The 19,392-nt window shown below is 36.6% G+C and overlaps 1 protein-coding gene across 1 annotated transcript; it reads right to left on the bottom strand.

The window, feature by feature from the left end:
- Positions 1–3,625: 3,625 nt before the first annotated feature.
- On the bottom strand, positions 3,626–19,380 carry NDUFAF7 (NADH dehydrogenase (ubiquinone) complex I, assembly factor 7). Its single transcript, XM_012653860.1, has 10 exons — positions 19,302–19,380; positions 18,830–18,990; positions 15,095–15,175; positions 14,027–14,137; positions 9,508–9,721; positions 8,595–8,653; positions 7,753–7,863; positions 5,629–5,772; positions 4,417–4,590; positions 3,626–3,911 (listed from the first exon to the last, which is right to left on the bottom strand). The coding sequence occupies exons 1-10, from the start codon at positions 19,354–19,356 to the stop codon at positions 3,696–3,698; spliced, it is 1,326 nt and encodes a 441-aa protein (XP_012509314.1). The 5' UTR covers positions 19,357–19,380; the 3' UTR covers positions 3,626–3,695.
- Between the last annotated feature and the right edge of the window lie 12 nt (positions 19,381–19,392).

Consider the following 19,392-nt stretch of genomic DNA (forward strand, 5'->3'; position numbering starts at 1 on the left):
ATTTTTTTCCTAATCCTTCACTTTTGTACTACAGTGGCACTTAATTTATCTTCCCTTTCCTGTTTTTACATTGTGTTTTTAAAAGGAAAAAAAAAAGGCAAGCTAGAGTCCAGTAATTGCATAGCTTGACCAAATCATACAAGAGTTATAGGTTAATTATTAAATAGGTTTGTATTTAAGAGATAACTGTGAGGCAACCAATATGTGATTTTACAAGGACTTTTAACATTTGTTTAACCAACCATGGATGCATTGAGGGGTTTTGCTAGATGTCTAGAAAAGGATCGCTGGACTGTTTCACCTTTCTTTTTTAGGTCAATCAAGCCTCTGAAACAGTGATTCCTAACCTTTTTGAGTTGCAACTCTGTGCTCTCTACAACATAAAAATTAGGTTGTCACCTCTTCTGTGAGTATGTTGCAACAGTGGGACATTTATGTTACAAAATGAGTTAGAACTGCTGTTCTAAGTGTTGAACTGTTACGCATGTCTTCGCATAGCTCAGCTCTGCTACTAAATACATTCTGACTGACACCATCCTGATGCCAATACTGGATTCCAGCGTTCAATGGGTGCAGATCTAAACTTTACACAATTTATCTTTACCTGGGGTTGAGTAACTTGAGGGATAAAATTAAATATGTACTAAAAGCAAGGCCAGTGCAAAGTCAGTTAATGCTACAGTTACTATATAGCAAACAGTATCCTTTTTTCTTCCCTTATCTTATTAGAGGGCTTTGCACATATTTGGAATGTTTTTGAATCAATTATTTTAAGCAGTTTGGTGGAATGGGTAGGGGTGGAACATGAAGCACTTGCTTTATAAGGGTGTACTATATTACCAGCATAGCAAATAAAAGAATACGTTATTTCTTTTTACCTTTAAGTTCCAGCAGCCACCTATTTTAAAAATAGTTACTAATATTTTCCCAAAGAAAGTTTAAGATCTGGGACCATCCACTTGTAAGAAATCTAGTGGCTTTTTGTTTCTTCATTCCTCAGTAATCATTGTAAACCTTTTTTTTTTTCTTCCCCACTCTAAGACCGAAAGAGTTAAATCTTGGCTGCGTTATTATTAGCTACGTTGACCTGGGCAGAGATGACAGTCTGTCTGAGTCTATAGCTTCTCAGTCTGTCTATAAAATGAAGATCATAATTCTCACCTCTACCTTCCTCATGGTGTTGCAAAGATCAGATATGTATGAATATATTTAATAAACTAAAAACTGTAAGTGTTAACTCTTATTGCACACTGAATTTGAGGTAGCAGAGGAAAAGAAGGTTCTTGTATATGAACAGACTAAGATTGAGAGGGCCTTTAGAGATCCCTGAAGCTACCGTCCTATTTAGGACTAAAAGTATCCTTGAGAGAATTATAGCAAACATTATGTAGTGCCCCTGTGTTCTAAGTTGTTTTATGTTATAACTTACCTCACAACAATAGGGTAAATACGTTAGGAGAACCCTATCTTACAGATAAGGAAATTAAGGCACAGGGAGATTAACCAGCTGCCAGAATTCACAGTATGTGTATTTGAACCCAGGCAGTATGGCTCCAGAGTCCCTCTTAAATCCTCCTGACAATTATGCTGTATTATCTACCACAGATATCTCCAGGAGACATTCCCTATCTTTCAGTAATTTGTTCTCATATGGGAGTTTCAAAGATTAAACCAAATTAATTTTGAAAAAACATTTTAGAAATACTATTTTCCCTGTGGAAGAAGATGACTTCCCTAGATTTCTCCAAAGTAAGTCTGTTTATATCAACATGCACAAAATGGAATAATTGTGACTCACTAGGCAACCTACTGTGGTTTTGTTGTATATGGTGAAAATCAACTGGAATGATGTTCGTTAGCTATACTTAAATAATCAAACCTACAAGCCATGAAATTAATTGCACTCTTTTTTTTATTTTTGTTGTTGAATGCCTAAGAAGTTTTCTAAAATTTTGTAAAGGCACTGTCAGATAATTTGGAGTTGAGTAATTACTCCAGATACTGTATAACCTATGTAACCTTCTGTCTTGAAGTCAAGTTGTGTTTATATAAGAAATAATTGTTTGCTAGAAACATTTGATAATGTATAAAGTAGTCTATAATGACACTGTTCCGTACATTTTTATATTTTTTGTTACATCCAACTTTTTGTAAATATACTCAAAAGAAGCTTGATAATAAAATGTATTTCCATATCATCGTACTTTTCCATGTGAAAACCTAAGCCTATCTCTATTAGAGGTATCTAAAGAAAATTGTATTTGGTTGTGTTATTTTTCTAGGCCTTGGTAATAGAACTATTTGGGAAATAATATTTGTAAATAGAACTAATGCTATATTTAAAAGTACTGATTTTTTTTTTTTACTTGACAAAAATAAAAAAACTAATTTTTACACTTTTATACTAAATTTGAGGTAATTATCTGGAGGTCTCATTTCGTGGAATGAAAGTTTGGAATAATTATAACTATAAATTTTTCAGGAGCTGCCACCCAAATTATTCAACAGTTGTATTAATGACTACTGAAAGACTTAGGAAAATTAAAAACCTATTGTCAAAATTAATTTTCTAGGTTTTAAGATATAAGGCTTTGCCTGACTCTTCCCCTTTAATTATAAAATGTTTATGTATTTGGGAAGGGACATTTTCATCTTTCAAAAGTTGTCCCAACTAAGTCTTTGAATAAATGAAATAAACATGGAAATAGAGTAAGAGTAACTCAGGAATGGCCTGAGGCTGGGCAACATCTGAAAAATAAGGCCTCCATCTTCCTTTATTTTAGCGTGTGATGGAATGCTAATCCTGTTCTCAGTAAAGCAGAAGTAGCAATAAAAAGCAACAGTTCCCAACTCTGCCAATGAACTTCCAATATAATTAAGCCTTAAATTCAAGACATATGGCTAGTATTCTTTTCCCTTTAATCTCCCTTATAAATTTGTGTTGCTAATTTAACAATTCCCCAGAAAGTCCAGTATTAATCTTTCCAGTATTAATATAAAAGTTCTGTGAACCAAAAAAATGAGAACTTCATATGGAATTAAAACTTGACATTTATCTGAAAATAAGGAAGAATTAGCTCAATTTTAAAAATTATTCCTCCTAGGTAGTCTACATTTACTCTATTTCAAGCACATGTCAGGATTACTATTATTTACTGTAACTTATGATTAAAAAAAATTTTCGTTACTTACAAGTATTTATTTAAATAGCTTTTCCCCTTCAGCAAAAATGGGATCGTAACTGTAAAAACCTTTAAATCCTACTTTTTTCACTTACTGAATCTTAGAGATCTTTCTATGTCAGAACGTAATTGCTCTACTTCATTGTTTAAAAATAACAGATTTATTTAATCAGTACCCTGTGAATAGCAATTTAGATTGTTTGCAGTTTTTATTAAACCAATTGGGGCTCGTGTTTATTTTTTAAAATAAAAGTACAGCAACTAGCTTTATTAATTAAAGGAAACTCAGTTTCATGATAATTATTTCATTAAGTTGAAAACACACATTTGTACCAAAACTCAGTCACAACCCTTAAAGTTCTATAATTTTTGGTTGAATTATATGGGCTATTCTTACTGGCTGTGAAGAGAGAAAATACTTGTAACATTTATATTACCTGAAATATATGAAATGTGTTCCCTTTATTTTGATTTCTTAGGCAGACTGAGAGGTAAAAAGTCCAAGCTGAAATATCACTGCCAGGCAAGTTCACTAAACCCAGCCACAGGGAATGCGGAGGGTTTTGACTGACATGCATTCATTTGATGCCTTCCACCATGAAGTCTCTGATGAGGTAGCAAGGCAAAAAAGTTAAATCTTTCTCCCATCTTCTCAGGATTCATTAACATATCATATCCATGAAGTAACTGCTGCCTCATTGATGGCTCATCTGATTTATCTAAAAGAACCTGAAAAGAAAAAAATTCTTAGCAAAATAACCAGAAGAATTTGTAGTTGTATGCAGCAATACAAGTAACTCTTTAAATATTCCAATAAAGCAGTGCTCTGAATTTGCTTGCTGATTACCTGCCTGAGAATCACTGGGTGCTTATTAAAAATGTAGGTTGCTGTGACCCAAACCTATAGATCTGCATTTTTAACGAATACCCCAGGTGGTTTGATCTACAGTAAGGTTTAAGTGTCCTAAGAAGAACAGTTAGAAAATCCAAACCCTGAATACAGTTTTCTTAATGAACACAACACTATTTGGAAGTCTTAATTCTACCCAACATAGAGATGCATGAAACTTACCAGGGTGTCTGGTCACACTAAATCCTACGTTACCGAAAAGACTGAAACACCAAGGATCTGGATAACTACCAGAGCTTAAGGCCAGGTAAACTTGTATAAGGTAATTTTTGAAATGCTATGGAATTAAAATATTTAATTATAATGAAACTAAATAAACCTTACCTTTAGCCGGACATCAATACCCATATTTTTTAAAAATGTTTGCTGTTTTATTGGGCCCAGAGAGGCTACTTTTCCCTGTGCCATTCTTCGCAAATAACTGAAGTCCACGTCAGCTGTTAAATCTGCTGTTCCTGGGGCAATTAAGACATCATGAAGCTTGTGGCCACAAAACCCCTTGAACATAAAGAAATGAATTTTTGCCCTTTTATGGTTATTATCAAGATTAAAGGAATGCTATCATATTAGTACCTTTTTATGTAGCAGCTGTTAAAAAGGAAAATACGGCCTAAATCTATGGTTTACAGACTTTCTTCATTCTTCAAATGAATGCTATGTGGAAAACCCAGTATAAAGTACAGTGTTAGAGTGCCTAAAGATACCAGCCTTAACAGAGTTAACATTTTCATTAATGCCTGTGGTGATGGAATAGTGATCTCCTTAATTCACAGAATTCATCCAAAGAAATTACCTATGCAGAGAACAGCTAGGCAGTGTTTTAAAAAGTATATCCATCAACCATGTGCATCAGATTCACCTAAGAATGTTACTGGACTCCACCCAGCCCTGATCAGTCAGAATCCCGGAGGTGTGGCTAGAGAATCAGCCTTTTTACCAAGCTCTCCAGGTTATTCTTAGACGTGATGAAGTTAGAAAGGAAGAACCACAAATCTAGAAAATGACTAATGGCATCTAGTTAAATGTATTTCAATTAAAGTATATTGAACAGAACTGATCACATTCAAAGAACATTGAGAAAGGATGTTTAGGAAGGGTAAAAGAATCCATCTGAAGAGGGGAAAAGATAAGGAAAATATGATAGAAAAAGTTATGAGTGATTACAGTGGCTAGATTAAATCTCCAAAGTATCAAAATTATTTTTGAATGAAGGGGGACAGACAGAAAAGTTTAAGAATGAAGAAAACCTTTCCATTTGGATCATCAGATGCTTACTAGGATCTATAAACCTAGGTTCTACAGCTAAGGAAGAATGTAAACAATTCAGATCCTGTTGAAAGGAGAGTTGGACAGTGGATTTAGGGTTAGGAGTAAGATCTAGGCTTTAAGGGTAATTATAATAATGTGAATTAATGTTAATTATAAAATAATAATATAAAAATCCTAAGCACTGTAGAAACCAAAGATAAAGACCTTCAATGAGCCTCAGATCTAACAGTGAGATTCTGATAAATCATGTTACTGAATTACACATACTCTGAGGGTATCTGTCTTTGTTCCATCATGACCGTAATCAGCAATCAGTGCAGCACCTCCAGTTAGTGCAATGCGTTGAGAAAGTTCCTGAATGATAACACCAGCGTCAGGAGACACTTCAACATGATCCCTTGTTTCGTCATGCTGGTAAGAAAATAGTTGAAAGAATCAAAATACATCATTCAAAAGAACTGTTTCCTTAAGGGCTTTTCAACAATGAGCATGTCTTAGTTTTAATAAAAATAAATTCCTTCTCAATATAAATATGATCTCTATACTCAACTTTTAACACAATATCCTTATTATACAAATCTTGGTTCTTTGATGCTACCCACTTGGTTTATAAAAACATTTTAAACTCTTTCACAAAAAGGCAAATGCCCTCCCAACAACCCAGATAGCCAAGTGCATTATTTTAATATAAAATTACTTTTATACCATAAATCACATAAACATATTCCACTAGGTTGAAAGCATGGGAAAGGGATTTTTGTCTACCTAGAACAATGCCTGGCACGTAACAGGCACTGAAAAAAATTGTACTGGAAGAACAAACGATATAAATCCAATATAACAAAACAGACCCTAATATGTTCAATTATTAGCTAAAGGTCCACAACAAGTGTATACTAGCTTAAAAAGTGAAATGACAATAAATATTAACAATTGTCAACTTGACTAGTATATATGATATTTCACTAATTTGCTGAGCTGACTGAAAATTTGATATTTGTCTTTCATTATGAAAACATACATTAACTTTTGCTCCCTCCTAACACCTTACTGAAAATGATGTAATGACCTGCCCTGATGTCTACCTGTGGTGGCACAGGTATAACAGGTACAGAGTCATACATACTCAGGGTTGAATCTCAGCTCTTCCTATGCTTACTGGTAGACAGTTACTTAACCTTTCTGAGTGTGTTTCTTCATTATATACATATATTGTAGGTTTGTTGTAAGGATTAAATAAAATAATACACATTTAGCCCCTAGTGCTACTAAATACATTACTGTGGCTTAGCTATAAAAACCACAAAGTCAACCTCATCAGCCATCAGGTAACACCTCAGCTTACCATGCTGACATTTTCACCATCTTAGATTGCTCTTAAAGAAGATAAGAGGTTGTATTACCATTCGCTGCATTCAACTGAAAGGGAAAATTTACTCCCTCCCTCGTAAGTGAACACTAACCAAGTCAAGAACTAAAAAGAATCACAACTTCCAGGGCCAGAAGTTAGCTCTTGGCTTTAGGAATCTGTCACTCAGGTAAAATTAGGTAGCCAGAACATGAAAAAATAGAAATGTTCACAAGTGTTCAGTCTGATATCTTAACTTTGCAAAGAAAACTTAATTCATAGGTTTATGTTTAAAAGCTCATGCTTTTAAAACATTATTTCTGAGGTAGGAAGTTCTTAGTTAAGGTTCAGAGAGTAGAAATATTTTTTCAAACTGGAAAAAAAAAAGAATAAAAAAAGAGGCAATCTTAAAGCCTAAAAATTCCTGAGAAGTACAAGGATTTTTTGAACCTCTAAACAATCCCAAGATAGGCTCTTGTTCTGTGAGGTCAATAGAAGGCAGTAAAATCTACCATTCTGGCAGTTTCAAATCAAATCTAGATCTGGGTGGAGGCATAGGAAAAAAGCCACACACAAAAGTGATAATAAGAAAACTTAACCTAATTTAGTTGTTTTCAGAATTAAATGAGAAAATAGAGTAGTACATATTCAATACATGTTAGCTGCTGTTACTTTACTATAATCTTTACTACATTGCTCTCACAGACATTGAACTCTTCCTATAAAGCAGACAGTATCGTCACCATTTGACAGGAAATTGAGGTAAACACAGAAGGTAAGGGACTTAGCTGAGTAACTAACTGCTTATTAACTATCTCCTATTACAAGACATTAAAGTCACACACACTTAAATGATTTTAACCTGCCTCTAGATCCTCTGTACTTTCACAATAAAAAGCACCTCCCTCATATGTTGCTAGCACCCCCACCCCCCCACCCCACCCCCGGTACGGAACTCTAAAATAGTAATTCAGAAAATAAGACTGTAGAGATTCTGTTAGCAATAAAAGAAACTTAGAAGAAGAAAAAAAGTATGTTCCTACTTGTATGAAAGCTGCTGCTGGGGTGGCACAGGGCGCCAAAACAAACCTCAGTTTATCAGAAACTTGTGGATCAACATCAATGAATACTTCTCGCCACCCTTGGGGTGTTTTCTAAACACAAAGTAACACATAAGAACAAATTTTTGCAAGTGTATTCTCAAAACTGCCTCTCAAAAGTAACTACTAGCTTTCCCCTCTTACCATAAATAACTAAATAAGCAGCATGCAAACTGCCCCCAAAATGGAAAACAAACTCAGGATGAATAATCAGAAGCTTCTGCTAACAAATTGCTACATGATAATGACATCTGCTCTTAGCCTTAGAAGTTACTGGTACACATACATTATCACCAAATCTTAAATCTCCTCACAAAAAGAATGAAGAAAAATGTTAATCTTTGGAAGTTAAAAAAATTTGCTAAAGTCTACTGAGCATGGTGACAAAACGCTTCCGTCTCAGCTACTTGGGAGGCTAAGGCAGGAGGATCACTTTGAGCCCTCGACTTCGAGACCAGCCTGGGCATCATAGTGAGACCCGTGTCTTAAAAATTGTTTTTTTGCTAAAGTAAATCCTTCATTGCATGATAGCCAGTTACCATCTCATGTTCTCTCACTTCTTTATCCCAGAAGAATTAAAATTTCTTAATAATTATCCCAGGAGAATTAAGAATTCTGGTATTTCATTTTTGCTTTTCAATTATTTATGTTCATCAAAATTCCAAATAATAAAAATAACTTCAAGAAGTAATATCTGTATACTGGGTAAACACCACAAATATTCATTCTTGCAATACAAGGCCTTTTGTATTCATTTATATACATGACTTTTTTCCCCATCATACCTGAAACTTATGCACAGGAAGAACATCAAAAAATTCATGTGCAAGATAAAAGCTGTACCCTATTTAAAAAGAGAACAATTAATGTTTCAGCATTTTAAGAAAATTAAGTTCTTTTGAACATTAACTGTAAAAAATAAAATGCCTAATTCTTCAGTATTGGAACCATGTGATACTTTCATAATCATCACTACCACAAAATTATCTACCTCCTCATGGAAAACCTACACTGCAGAACATACAAAGGAACAATTACTACTATTCTCATTTTCCACATAATAAAGTCACAGGAACTGAAATACCTGAATTATTAGTTAAATCTTTTATTCATCACTAGGCCTGAAAGAAATTAGAACTCAAATTTGTTAGCTGGGAGGGAATTTGAATTTCATAAAATCATCTGAGAAGGCTCAGGCTAGGAATGGCTTAGGTGCCTTGCCCAAGATCATAACACCACTTTAGGTTTGAGCCAGGCCTCATCAATATTCCTAACTAGGACAGGGATTTTGCCACCACACCTTGCTTGTCTTTAGACAAGTGAGGATTTTTAAAAGACTGGATAACTGAACTAAACCCACCTACCAACACTACTTCCTTGAGCCCCCGCTAGCCCTCGGCTGCTTCATCATCAGCACCACCTTCGCTACAGGAAAATCCTAAAAAGTACAGCGGAGATTTACAACTTTGTTTTATTTCATTTTTACAAAACCACATGACATCCAATGTGCCTTAATGTCAGGCAATTTTATTTCCTAATATCATGCTCTTTTTCTAGGAAAAAATATGCTATTCTCTATGGATAAGGGACTTGGCAGCAATAACTTATTGTATTACTGTAAAAGGTTGTGGTCCTATTACTACCGTGAAGCAACGGCTGTGATCAAAATTCTTTCATTAATCTATGTAAAGTAATTACCTTTTGGAACATCTTGCAGATCTCGGTACCAGGAAATTGGAATCCCAGACTTAGTGACACCTTTCATATACACTGGGGATCCAGCATTCCGCTCTAATGGGACCTTCTCTTCCGTCAGTGTCAATGCTTGAATCTCACTTAATTTTTGGCTCACCTCTACCAGATGTATTGAAATGTCACAGTTTTTCAGTACAGATCCAAGCTGACTGAACACCTAAATACAGAAAGAAGGAAAAACGACTGGCAAAATACAATGTGTTAAATAGATTTTAGGTTTTCTAATCATTTGCCTCAATAATTTAATCATGGCATAATAGAAGGAATGTTTGGTTTCAGAGAGAATATGCTTCTTACCCAAGCCACTCTCCAGTAGTCTATTAAGAGTCATAACTTTATTAGAGTTATTAAGTATAATCTACGCAAGAAATGAACAGTACCCAATTTGGTTTCCTAATGATAAATTACAATTAACAAATGAAAATAAAAGATTTAGTATCCAATAAAAACAATCATTCAGATTATGAAGTCTAAAAAAAGACCAAGGGAATAAAATGTATATAGCCTTGTTTTTGTAAAGTCTCTATGTCTCTGAAATAATCTCATCTTCAAGATGATAAAACTGTATCCTCAGAGAATCAAATTTGAATCGCACTAATAACTTGACAGCTTAACTCTAGGATTCTATCGCATTTTCAATTTTTAGTACACAGCATTTTTTTTACTGTTGTAAACATGCAAGAGGAAAAGGAAAATACTAATATTTTACCAATCTTTTAAGGCTAAAAATTCAATGGCAAAAGCCATTGAATAATTGATAAAATATATCAATATTATTTTTCACTGATGATATGCCTCCTCCTTTTGAGACATGAATATGGAGATACACACTGACAATATAAACAAGATGATTTTTCCAAATTTAGTGTTGAGATGAAACTTTGCATGGAAAAACTTCCCAAGAGAAAAATCCTTCAGAAGGTAAGATCAAAAATAAAAACAGTTCTGTAACACTTAAGCTATTTTCTTTAAATCCCTTTAAATTCTTTGGCTTTTAAAAGTTCTTAAGACTCAATCTAGAAAAGCATGCTTCATACATTTTAAGGTCTATGGGCTTGATTTTTAAAAAGTACTTGAACAGAAAATATTATTTGAGAATTTCATTAAATCTTTATATTCAAATGACTTTGCCAATTTAAAGAAATATAAAATGGAACTTAAATCAGTGATTTTGCTTACTTTCTTCCCTCAAATATGATATAATCGGGATTCTTATTTGTCAGATGTTTATATATTTTCCTTTTTTCGGCCTCCAACTTTGCATGGTTATATATTTTCTTTCTAAAAATCCTTCAATTCCTAATTTAAAGCAAAAATCATATAGCACCAAGAAAATTTTTTTTTTTTACACACACACACCAAGAAATTTAAATTTATATTGAGTAAATATGTTTTACATTGAATTGGCAAGTACATACAAAATAAACTGGAAAACACTAATGGGTTCCAAAAGAGTAAAATCTACAAAAGTTTAATAAATACTTATCAGCTACTATACAATTGTCCTCATGATACAAGGAAGAATATCCACCATCTGGTTAAACAAACATGATGTGACCCCTCTGTTCTCCCTCTACCCTCAGAAGTCACCACCATTCTGAATCTCGAGTTAATCATTTCCTGAGTTTTCTTTATAAATGTTACTAAATATATTTGTATCACCAAACATATCAGGTTATTAAATATAAAATGTCTGATTTGAAATCAAAAGCTTATCATATCTCAAACAAGAACGACAATTAATCAAAGTATGTGCCTAAACTATCGACACGGTTTTGCCATCTTAACGTTTTATTTATGCCAGCAGCCAAGAAGCCTGGAGAGGGAGTAGTGATGAAATTGCAAAAGGCATTTTCCACAGCTTGTTGAGAATTGAACATTTTTCCTTGCAAGAAGTGGTCGTCAGTTGGTGCGAGGTCTGGTGAATACGATGGATGACAGAGAGTTTCCAAGTCCAGTTGCTGTAATTTGAGCAGCGCTGCTTGTGTGACATGTGGTTGAATGTTGTCTTCCAAGAGGACTGGCCTGTCTCCATTGACCAATCTTGGCTGCTTAATCACAAGCATCCTCATCATTTCATCAAATTGGTTGCAGTAGACATCTGCTATAATTGACTGACCAGGTTTCACAAAGCTGTAGTGGACAATACCAGCACCAGTTCACAGATACCATTAGTTTTTGATGAATATTTGGTTTTGGACTGTGTTTCGGCACTTCATCTTTATCCAGCCATTGTGCTGAATTCACTTTTCATCACACATAACAATACAATACAACGTAGAAATGGCTCGCCGTTATGTTGTGACAGCAAAGAAAGGCAAGCTTCCAGATGATTTATCTTCTGACGCTCATTTAATGCATGCAGAACCCCACCTATCCTTACCGATTTGTTTCAAATGGTCCAATACTGTTGGAATAGTAATGTCAAACTTTGCTGCTAATTCACACATAGGTTGAGATGGATTCGCTTCCACTACAGCTTTCAGCTCATCATTATCCAGCTTGGTCTCCCACATGGCTCAATTTCAAGATTAAAATCATCAGTACAGAACTTCTCAAACCATCCATATACTGTGCATTCATTAGCCACATACTTCCCAAACCCTTCGTTGATATTTCGAGTTATGTGTGCAGCATTAGTTCCACAATGGAACTCATATTTAAAAATAACACTTTTTGACTTTTTGACTTATCCATGGTTTCACAAAAATTGCTCTCAAAAAAAATTTGAAAGATAATCACAAGTCAAAACATACATTTGAAAGACTGAGGATGTACCTTCACAATAAAAACAAAGCAAGAAATGTCAAAGTGAAATGTCAGAGATACCAACTTTCAAACTTAGTACTTAAGGAAATAGGATATTCCGTACTTAATAATCTAATATATTGTTTAAGGTTGACTATTTTTGGATTTTATATAAATACAATCATATGATATGAATTTTTTCAATTGCTATTTTCACTCAACATCCTGTTTCATGTTGAATACTGTTGCACTGTGCTGTGATTTCATGCATTGTTACAGCAGTTGGTATTCCACTGTAAGACTATACCACAATGTATTGATCCATTTCCCCACTGATAGGCATTTGGGTTGTTCTCAGTATTTTGCTATTTTAAACGATGTTGCTATCTTCTTGTACATGTCTTCCCATACACACATATACTAGTTACTCTAGGGCTACAGTCCCTAATACCTGGGCCTCAGACCGGTACTGGCCAGAGGCCTGTTACAACCTAGGCCACAAAGCAGGAGGTGAGCAGCGGGCTGCTCCCCACAGTAGCATCACCGCATAAGCTCCGCCTCCTGTCAGATCAGCAGTAGCACTAGATTCTCACAGAGGGGAGAACCCTACTGTAAAATGCATATGCGAGGAATCTAGGCTACACACTCCTTATGAGAATCTCATACCTGATGATCTGAGGTGGAGCTGAGGTGGTGATGCTAGTGCTGGGGAGTGGCTGCAAATACAGATTTTTCATTAGCTGAGAGGTTTGACTCCACAATAAATGTGATGCACCTGGATCATCCCACAATCACTCCATGCCCCCACCCTGGTCTGAGGAAAAAATGGCTTCCATGAAACTGGCCCCTTATGCCAAAAAGGTTGGGGACCACTGCTCAGGGGGATATTACTAGCAGTAAAATTACTGGGTCATACAACATAAGTAGCTCTCATGTCAGTAGATAATGCCCAACAGCTTTTCAAAATGGTTGTACCAAATTATACTCTTACAAGCAGTACATAAGAGTACTTAAGGAAAGTACGTAAGAGTACTGCTTCTAAGTAATCTTTGCTCCATATATCCCCATTCTCACCAATACATGGTGGTGTCAGATTTTCTAGGTTTTTTCCAATCTGATGAGGTGGTATCTCACTGTGAATTTAATTCTCATTTCCCTGACTACTAATGAGACTGAGCATCTTTTTGTTTTTATTAGCCACTTAGATTTCCTTTTATGAAGGGCCTGTACACGTCTTTGGCCTGATCTTATTGATTTAAAGGCATTCTTTATATATTCTAATTACTAGTTCTTTGTTGGCTATGTGTTGCAAATAACTTCTTCCACTCTGTAGCTTGTCTAATCATTATTCGTGGTGTCTCTGAAGAACATAAAGTTCTTAATTTTAATGTAGTTTAAATTATTACTTTTCCTTTATAGCTTTTTTATATAATTAAAAAACTTTCCCTACTCAGAAGACAAATATAGTCTCCCATAATGTATTCTACGTGTTTACTATTTTTAGCTTTCATATTCATCCTCCACCCTCCATTTTTTAAGCTTATAGACAATAATAAGTAGTAATGATTCATTACATTATTCTGACATTATATCTTACCTGAGAAATACGAGATTAAGGAGCTGAAAGACAAGGAAATCAATGAAGTTTGCAAACTCAGTCAGAAGTAGTAAGATTCACCCACATGAGACTTAAAGACATTCTTTTATTACCTACCCTCAAAATATCTCCCACGAGGGTACCCTTCCCTGGGCCCAGCTCCACAAGCTGGAAAGCTATGCTTTTCCCAGTGGCCATCCATTCACTAATGAACCATATCCCCAGTAACTGTGACAAGGGAAAAAAAAATACATTATATCTTTTTGTAAAGTATATTATTATAAAGTATAAAATTATACAATATAAAACTCCATATAAATATGGACTTTATGCTAGAAAGCAAAATGTTTACAAACAATCATATATGTTATTTAATATGTACGTATATGTATACACACATAGGAACTTCACTGGGACTATGTCACAACATATACCATTTAGGAAGATTAATAATAGGAGAAAATAGTTATAAGGCAGCCTCTGCTACAAAAGGTCCCATGACACAGATAATAGGATATCACTTACAGAAAGATACTAGTATTTGAAAGCAAATAAACATGTGAAATGTGATTATGCCATTTCTTCATATTCATATTTAAACAATTACATGACTGTTAGATATAATTAATATTTTTCAATACCTGGATCCTACTTCCTCTTGTGTACTATTCCGTATTTCTAAATTCATCAAAGGTACTTATATGGAAATGAATGAACTAGAAATTGTGTATTAATGGGAGACTTCTAACTATGGCTAAATCATGGCTGGGGGCTTTAGAGCTCCTCTTAATTCCACTAATTCATCAGAGTCCTTTTTTATCTTTTCTCTCTTCTTTCTTAGGTACTCTCTCTTTCCTCACCTTTCCTTTTGTGTCTCTTCCTTCTTCCATTCTCAATTTCATCTGATTCTCCTTTTCCAACCTCTTTACTTCCATTTTCCTTCCTTCTCTCTTTGTCCTCCTCTCTCCATTTTCTTTTCTACAGTGAAGTATAAACTTTTAGATGTCCTCTTTATCATTTTTTCTCCTCTACTGCCTATTTCCTCAACATATAAACTACTAAAACTTTAAAACCTTTGATAAATGACAAAAAAAGCTGTAAGACACTATCACAGAATAATACAACTTGATCTGCACTCAAATGTGTATGATATTAGTTTCTTTCACAGTTTACATTAGATATTACCTCCCCAAAGATCTGACTTATTTCAGGTGAAGTAATGAAATCTCCTTTTTCTCCCAGCATGTCGCGGTACACATAATATCCCTGAGTAAAAAGAGAAAATGGTTAAAAGTTAATTTCCAAAAAGTGCTTTTTAAAACACCCCTCCAAAATCTTACAATGTATACAGTGAAATAATTATTTAGTGAGAAAGTTCTCTCCTCTAAATAAGCAAGATAAACACAGTATTACCTAAATTTTACAAAGTAATACTTAGTTATTTTATAAAACTAGTAGAAAAACAGGTACTCCTCCACCGTAAAGGCAGAAGCCATGCCATGTCCATCTCTGCACTCCTCACCCTTCCTCCCCTCCCCGCTTGCACACCCAACACAGTAAGAGCCCGTTTACCTCTCCAGCCTCCTCTGCAAAATTCTAACACCTTCTGTTTCATATTGGCCCTGCCTGCTGGTGATGTTGTTTCTTGACATGGGTGCTGGTTACATGGGAGTGTTCACTTGTGAAATTCATAGAGCTGTATACTTATGATTTATGAACTTTTCTATATATTATATCTCAATAAAAAGGATTTTTTTTTTTTTTTTGAGACAGAGTCTCACTGTGTTGCCTGGGCTAGAGTGCCATGGCGTCAGCCTAGCTCACAGCAACCTCAAACTCCTGGGCTCAAGCGATCCTCCTGCCTCAGCCTCCCGAGTAGCTGGGACTACAGGCACACGCCACCATGCCCGGCTAATTTTTTCTATATGTTTTTAGTTGTCCAATTAATTTCTTTCTAATTTTAGTAGAGACGGGGTCTCGCTCTTGCTCAGGCTGGTTTCGAACTCCTGAGCTCAAACAATCTGCCCGCCTCGGCCTCCCAGAGAGCTAGGATTACAGGCGTGAGCCACCGCGCCCGGCCCAAAAAGGGTTTTTTTTAATAGCCCTGCTTGTCCACATATCCATGCCATTGCAAATTCTCACCCTTCTCCCCTTTCTTTTCTCCCTGACAATCTTATGCTCATCCTCTGAATCTGCTCAAATGCTACCTTTGCTGACCTCTTCCTCCAGCCCTCCAACCTAAGACCAAATCTAGTGCTGACTTTTCTGAGCTTATTTATATGTCTATGTTCTTTACCAGAAGGTACACTTATTTGGGGAGAAGACCATGTCTTATTTATCTTCATATCCCAAGTTTTAGCATAATGGCTAACCTAACAAATCAATAGGAAAATATTTACCAAATGTTAAAAAAAAGAAACAATCAAAAATTTCTCTCGGGGGGCAAGGGCAACATACGTGACCTGAACATCTGTACCCCCATAATATGCTGAAATTAAAAAAAAAAAAAGAAAAAAAAAATTTCCCTATGCTTCTCAAGCTCCTATTCTATGACCTTACTCTTAGCACGTGACGTAGGCTCCTGTGCCACACAGGAATTAAAGAATGTTATAAAATACGACTTCCTGACCTACCTGGGACTTCCTGAGTTCACAGGGACTATGTTACAACACAAACCATTTAAGAAGATAATAATAGAAAATAGTTATAAGGCAGCCTCTGCTATAAAGGTCTCATGACACCAATAAGAGGATACCACACACAGAAAGGTACTAGTATTTGAAAGCAAATAGATGTGAACACGATTACGCCATTTCTAATCCTGATCCCATTCTTTCCTTGGGACTCAAAGGATGAAATGCCTTCCTCCCCTTCCCGTTATCCAAACCTAATCCCTCCATCCGGACTGCCAGTCCTCATACAACTCCCTCTTCCAGCTTCAACTTTTCCCTTTCAGCGTTTGAAATAAATCAAGTTACTCCCATCTTAATTTTTTTTCATTCCATACAACATCCCCCTTCTAGGCTTCCTCATTCCCTTGATAAGTAAGCAGTTTAGGGGTATTTATCCTTTTTTGTGTTATGAACCACTCTGGTAATGCAATGAAGCCTACAGACCCCTTATAGAGTGTTTTTAATTTTTTTTGGTTTTTTTGGAGATGAAGGTCTTGCTATGTTGCCCAGGCTGGACTCAAACTCCTAGGCTGAAGTGATCCTCCTGCCAGAACTACAGGTGCACACCACTGCGCCAGCCCAGCCATAGAGTGTTTTTAAATGCACAGAACTTAAAACACACAGAATTAAAAAAGAACTCAATTGGAAAATAGTTGTCAAGTGTTAAAAAAAGAAACTTGTGATATGTATACTTCTTTCCTAGTATATTAAAAGAAAAAAATCAAGTCAAAGACCTAATAATTAACAAAGTTTTGAAGTAGAGATGAGCACAAGGGTACTCTGAGATACCTGTGATCACTGTATTTTAATATGAAAATACCAGTGATTTCCACTGATGACAAAGTCACAGCTATTGCTGATGCTACTTGTTGCCTACGTTCATAATTGAAGAAATGCTAAATTTCAGTTAGAAGTTAATGAAAATAAAGGTGTAATTTTTTTTCTATCCAAGTTTATGAACCCCCTGATTTCTATTCAAGAGTCTCTAGATGAAGAGCCTCCACTCTAAATTTTAGAGTTACCCCAAGTCTTAATGCTGGCAAACCTTCCTTTATCTAAGTACACTCTCCCTGGTTCTGTGGCTTTAAACACCATCTATATATTGATGACAACCAAATTTATACATGCATACCCCATCTTTCTTCTGAACTCTAGACTCTTATAGCCAACTGCCTACTTACTATCTCCACCTGGATGTCACTGCCAACACAATATGTGTAAAATGCAGCTCCTGATGTAGAGCCTCTCCCCAGTACTCTTCCAAACCTGGTCCTCTCCGTCTTAATCTCAGTAAAAGGCACCCTCATAACCCACTTGCTCAAGCTAAAAGTCTAGGAATCATGCTTGATTCCTCCCTTTCTTTCACCCAATCCAGCAGCAAATTCTGATGGACCATTTCTAAACCACCCTCTTCTCACTCCATTTCTACTACCACCACAGTAGTCTAAGCCACCTATTTTATAGCACTCTCCAGGGGCATTAAAAGATCCCTGCCTTGAGTAAACCTCTGAGCACTTGACTTAACTCCACCAGATCCAACAGCAACAGCCAAACCAACCGCAGAATTCCACAGATGTCCTATTTCAACCCAGCAAAAGATGAATTAGTCTAAAATAAAGAACTACAGGCTTTCACCAAATGGCTTTGTAGAGCAGACAAGGAAATGCAGGTCAGCAACAGTGCTTAATCCTAAAACAGTAAAAACCTGGACTCTCCATTCTCAAGAAGAAAACCCAAAATATGCTTCCAGTGCCAACTGGAGCCATCCTAACACAGGCAACTTTCCAGGCAATAAATTCCTATTTCCAGTTGCCTATTGGAGATTTCTACCTAAGAGTCATACACTTCAAATTCATGTATCAGACTGAACTCTTCATCCTTCCCCTGCCTCCTAAAACTTGTTGCTCTTTCCCTTCCTGCATTCTCTTCTCTCAGAGCAGTGAACCCACACCATCTGCCCAGGCAGAAAAGTCATCCTTCCCTCCTCTTATAAATCCAATCGGTTACATTCTGTCTCCTCAACACCTTTGGAATATGTCTTTCTTCTCTTTACTGGTACTGCTCCTGACTTAACCCAGCCCTGACCAACTGACAGATTAATTTACCTGTCCCCAGGTCTTCACGGATGGCTCTTCGCCTGGAAGTCAACCCCACTGCCTGGGCTGAAGACCTTAGGGCTTCTCCCTCTTGACTCGCACCTTGCAAATCTGCTAGCGCGGGCCTAGTCCTCGTGCTACCCGACCCATACCTTGGCTGGGTTGGTCAACACCTCCTTCATGTACTCCGCCACAGTGATGGGGCCAGTAGACTTTATTTTGTACATAAGGTGCCGCAACATCGGTGTCACCGGGTTTTCTGCCGGCTCATTCCCGGAGCTGAAGTATTTCCCTCTCCGAATAGAGGGAATGACTGCGAAAAACACAGATTAAACAGGCCACATTATAAATGCTGGTATGTATACGTGCAACCAATCTGAGCGCTTTCAAAGCAGCTTCGTTAACCCTTAACCTCGCCCCACTCCAAAAGGTGGACAAATGCGCGCAGCACGCCCACGGGGCGCAGAAGCAGCTCGCACTCATTCGGTGTCTAGCCGAGCTCCCATCTGCAGCCCAGAGCACCTTCAAGCTGGAAGTGAGACCTCGAGCCCCAGGAACCCCCAGCTAAGGAAGACGCCCCTGCGGCTTCCACGGAAACCGGGGTTCGGCGGGCCGGAGGCTTACCTGCGCGCGCCGCGGCGCACAGCGGCCCCACGGGGGACCTCACCAGAGCGCTCATGCTGAATTTCGCTGGCGGCCATGCACCGCCCCGCCC

Source organism: Propithecus coquereli, unplaced genomic scaffold, assembly GCF_000956105.1.
Source record: "Propithecus coquereli isolate 6110/MARCELLA unplaced genomic scaffold, Pcoq_1.0 Scaffold43, whole genome shotgun sequence".
Lineage (NCBI taxonomy): Eukaryota > Metazoa > Chordata > Mammalia > Primates > Indriidae > Propithecus > Propithecus coquereli.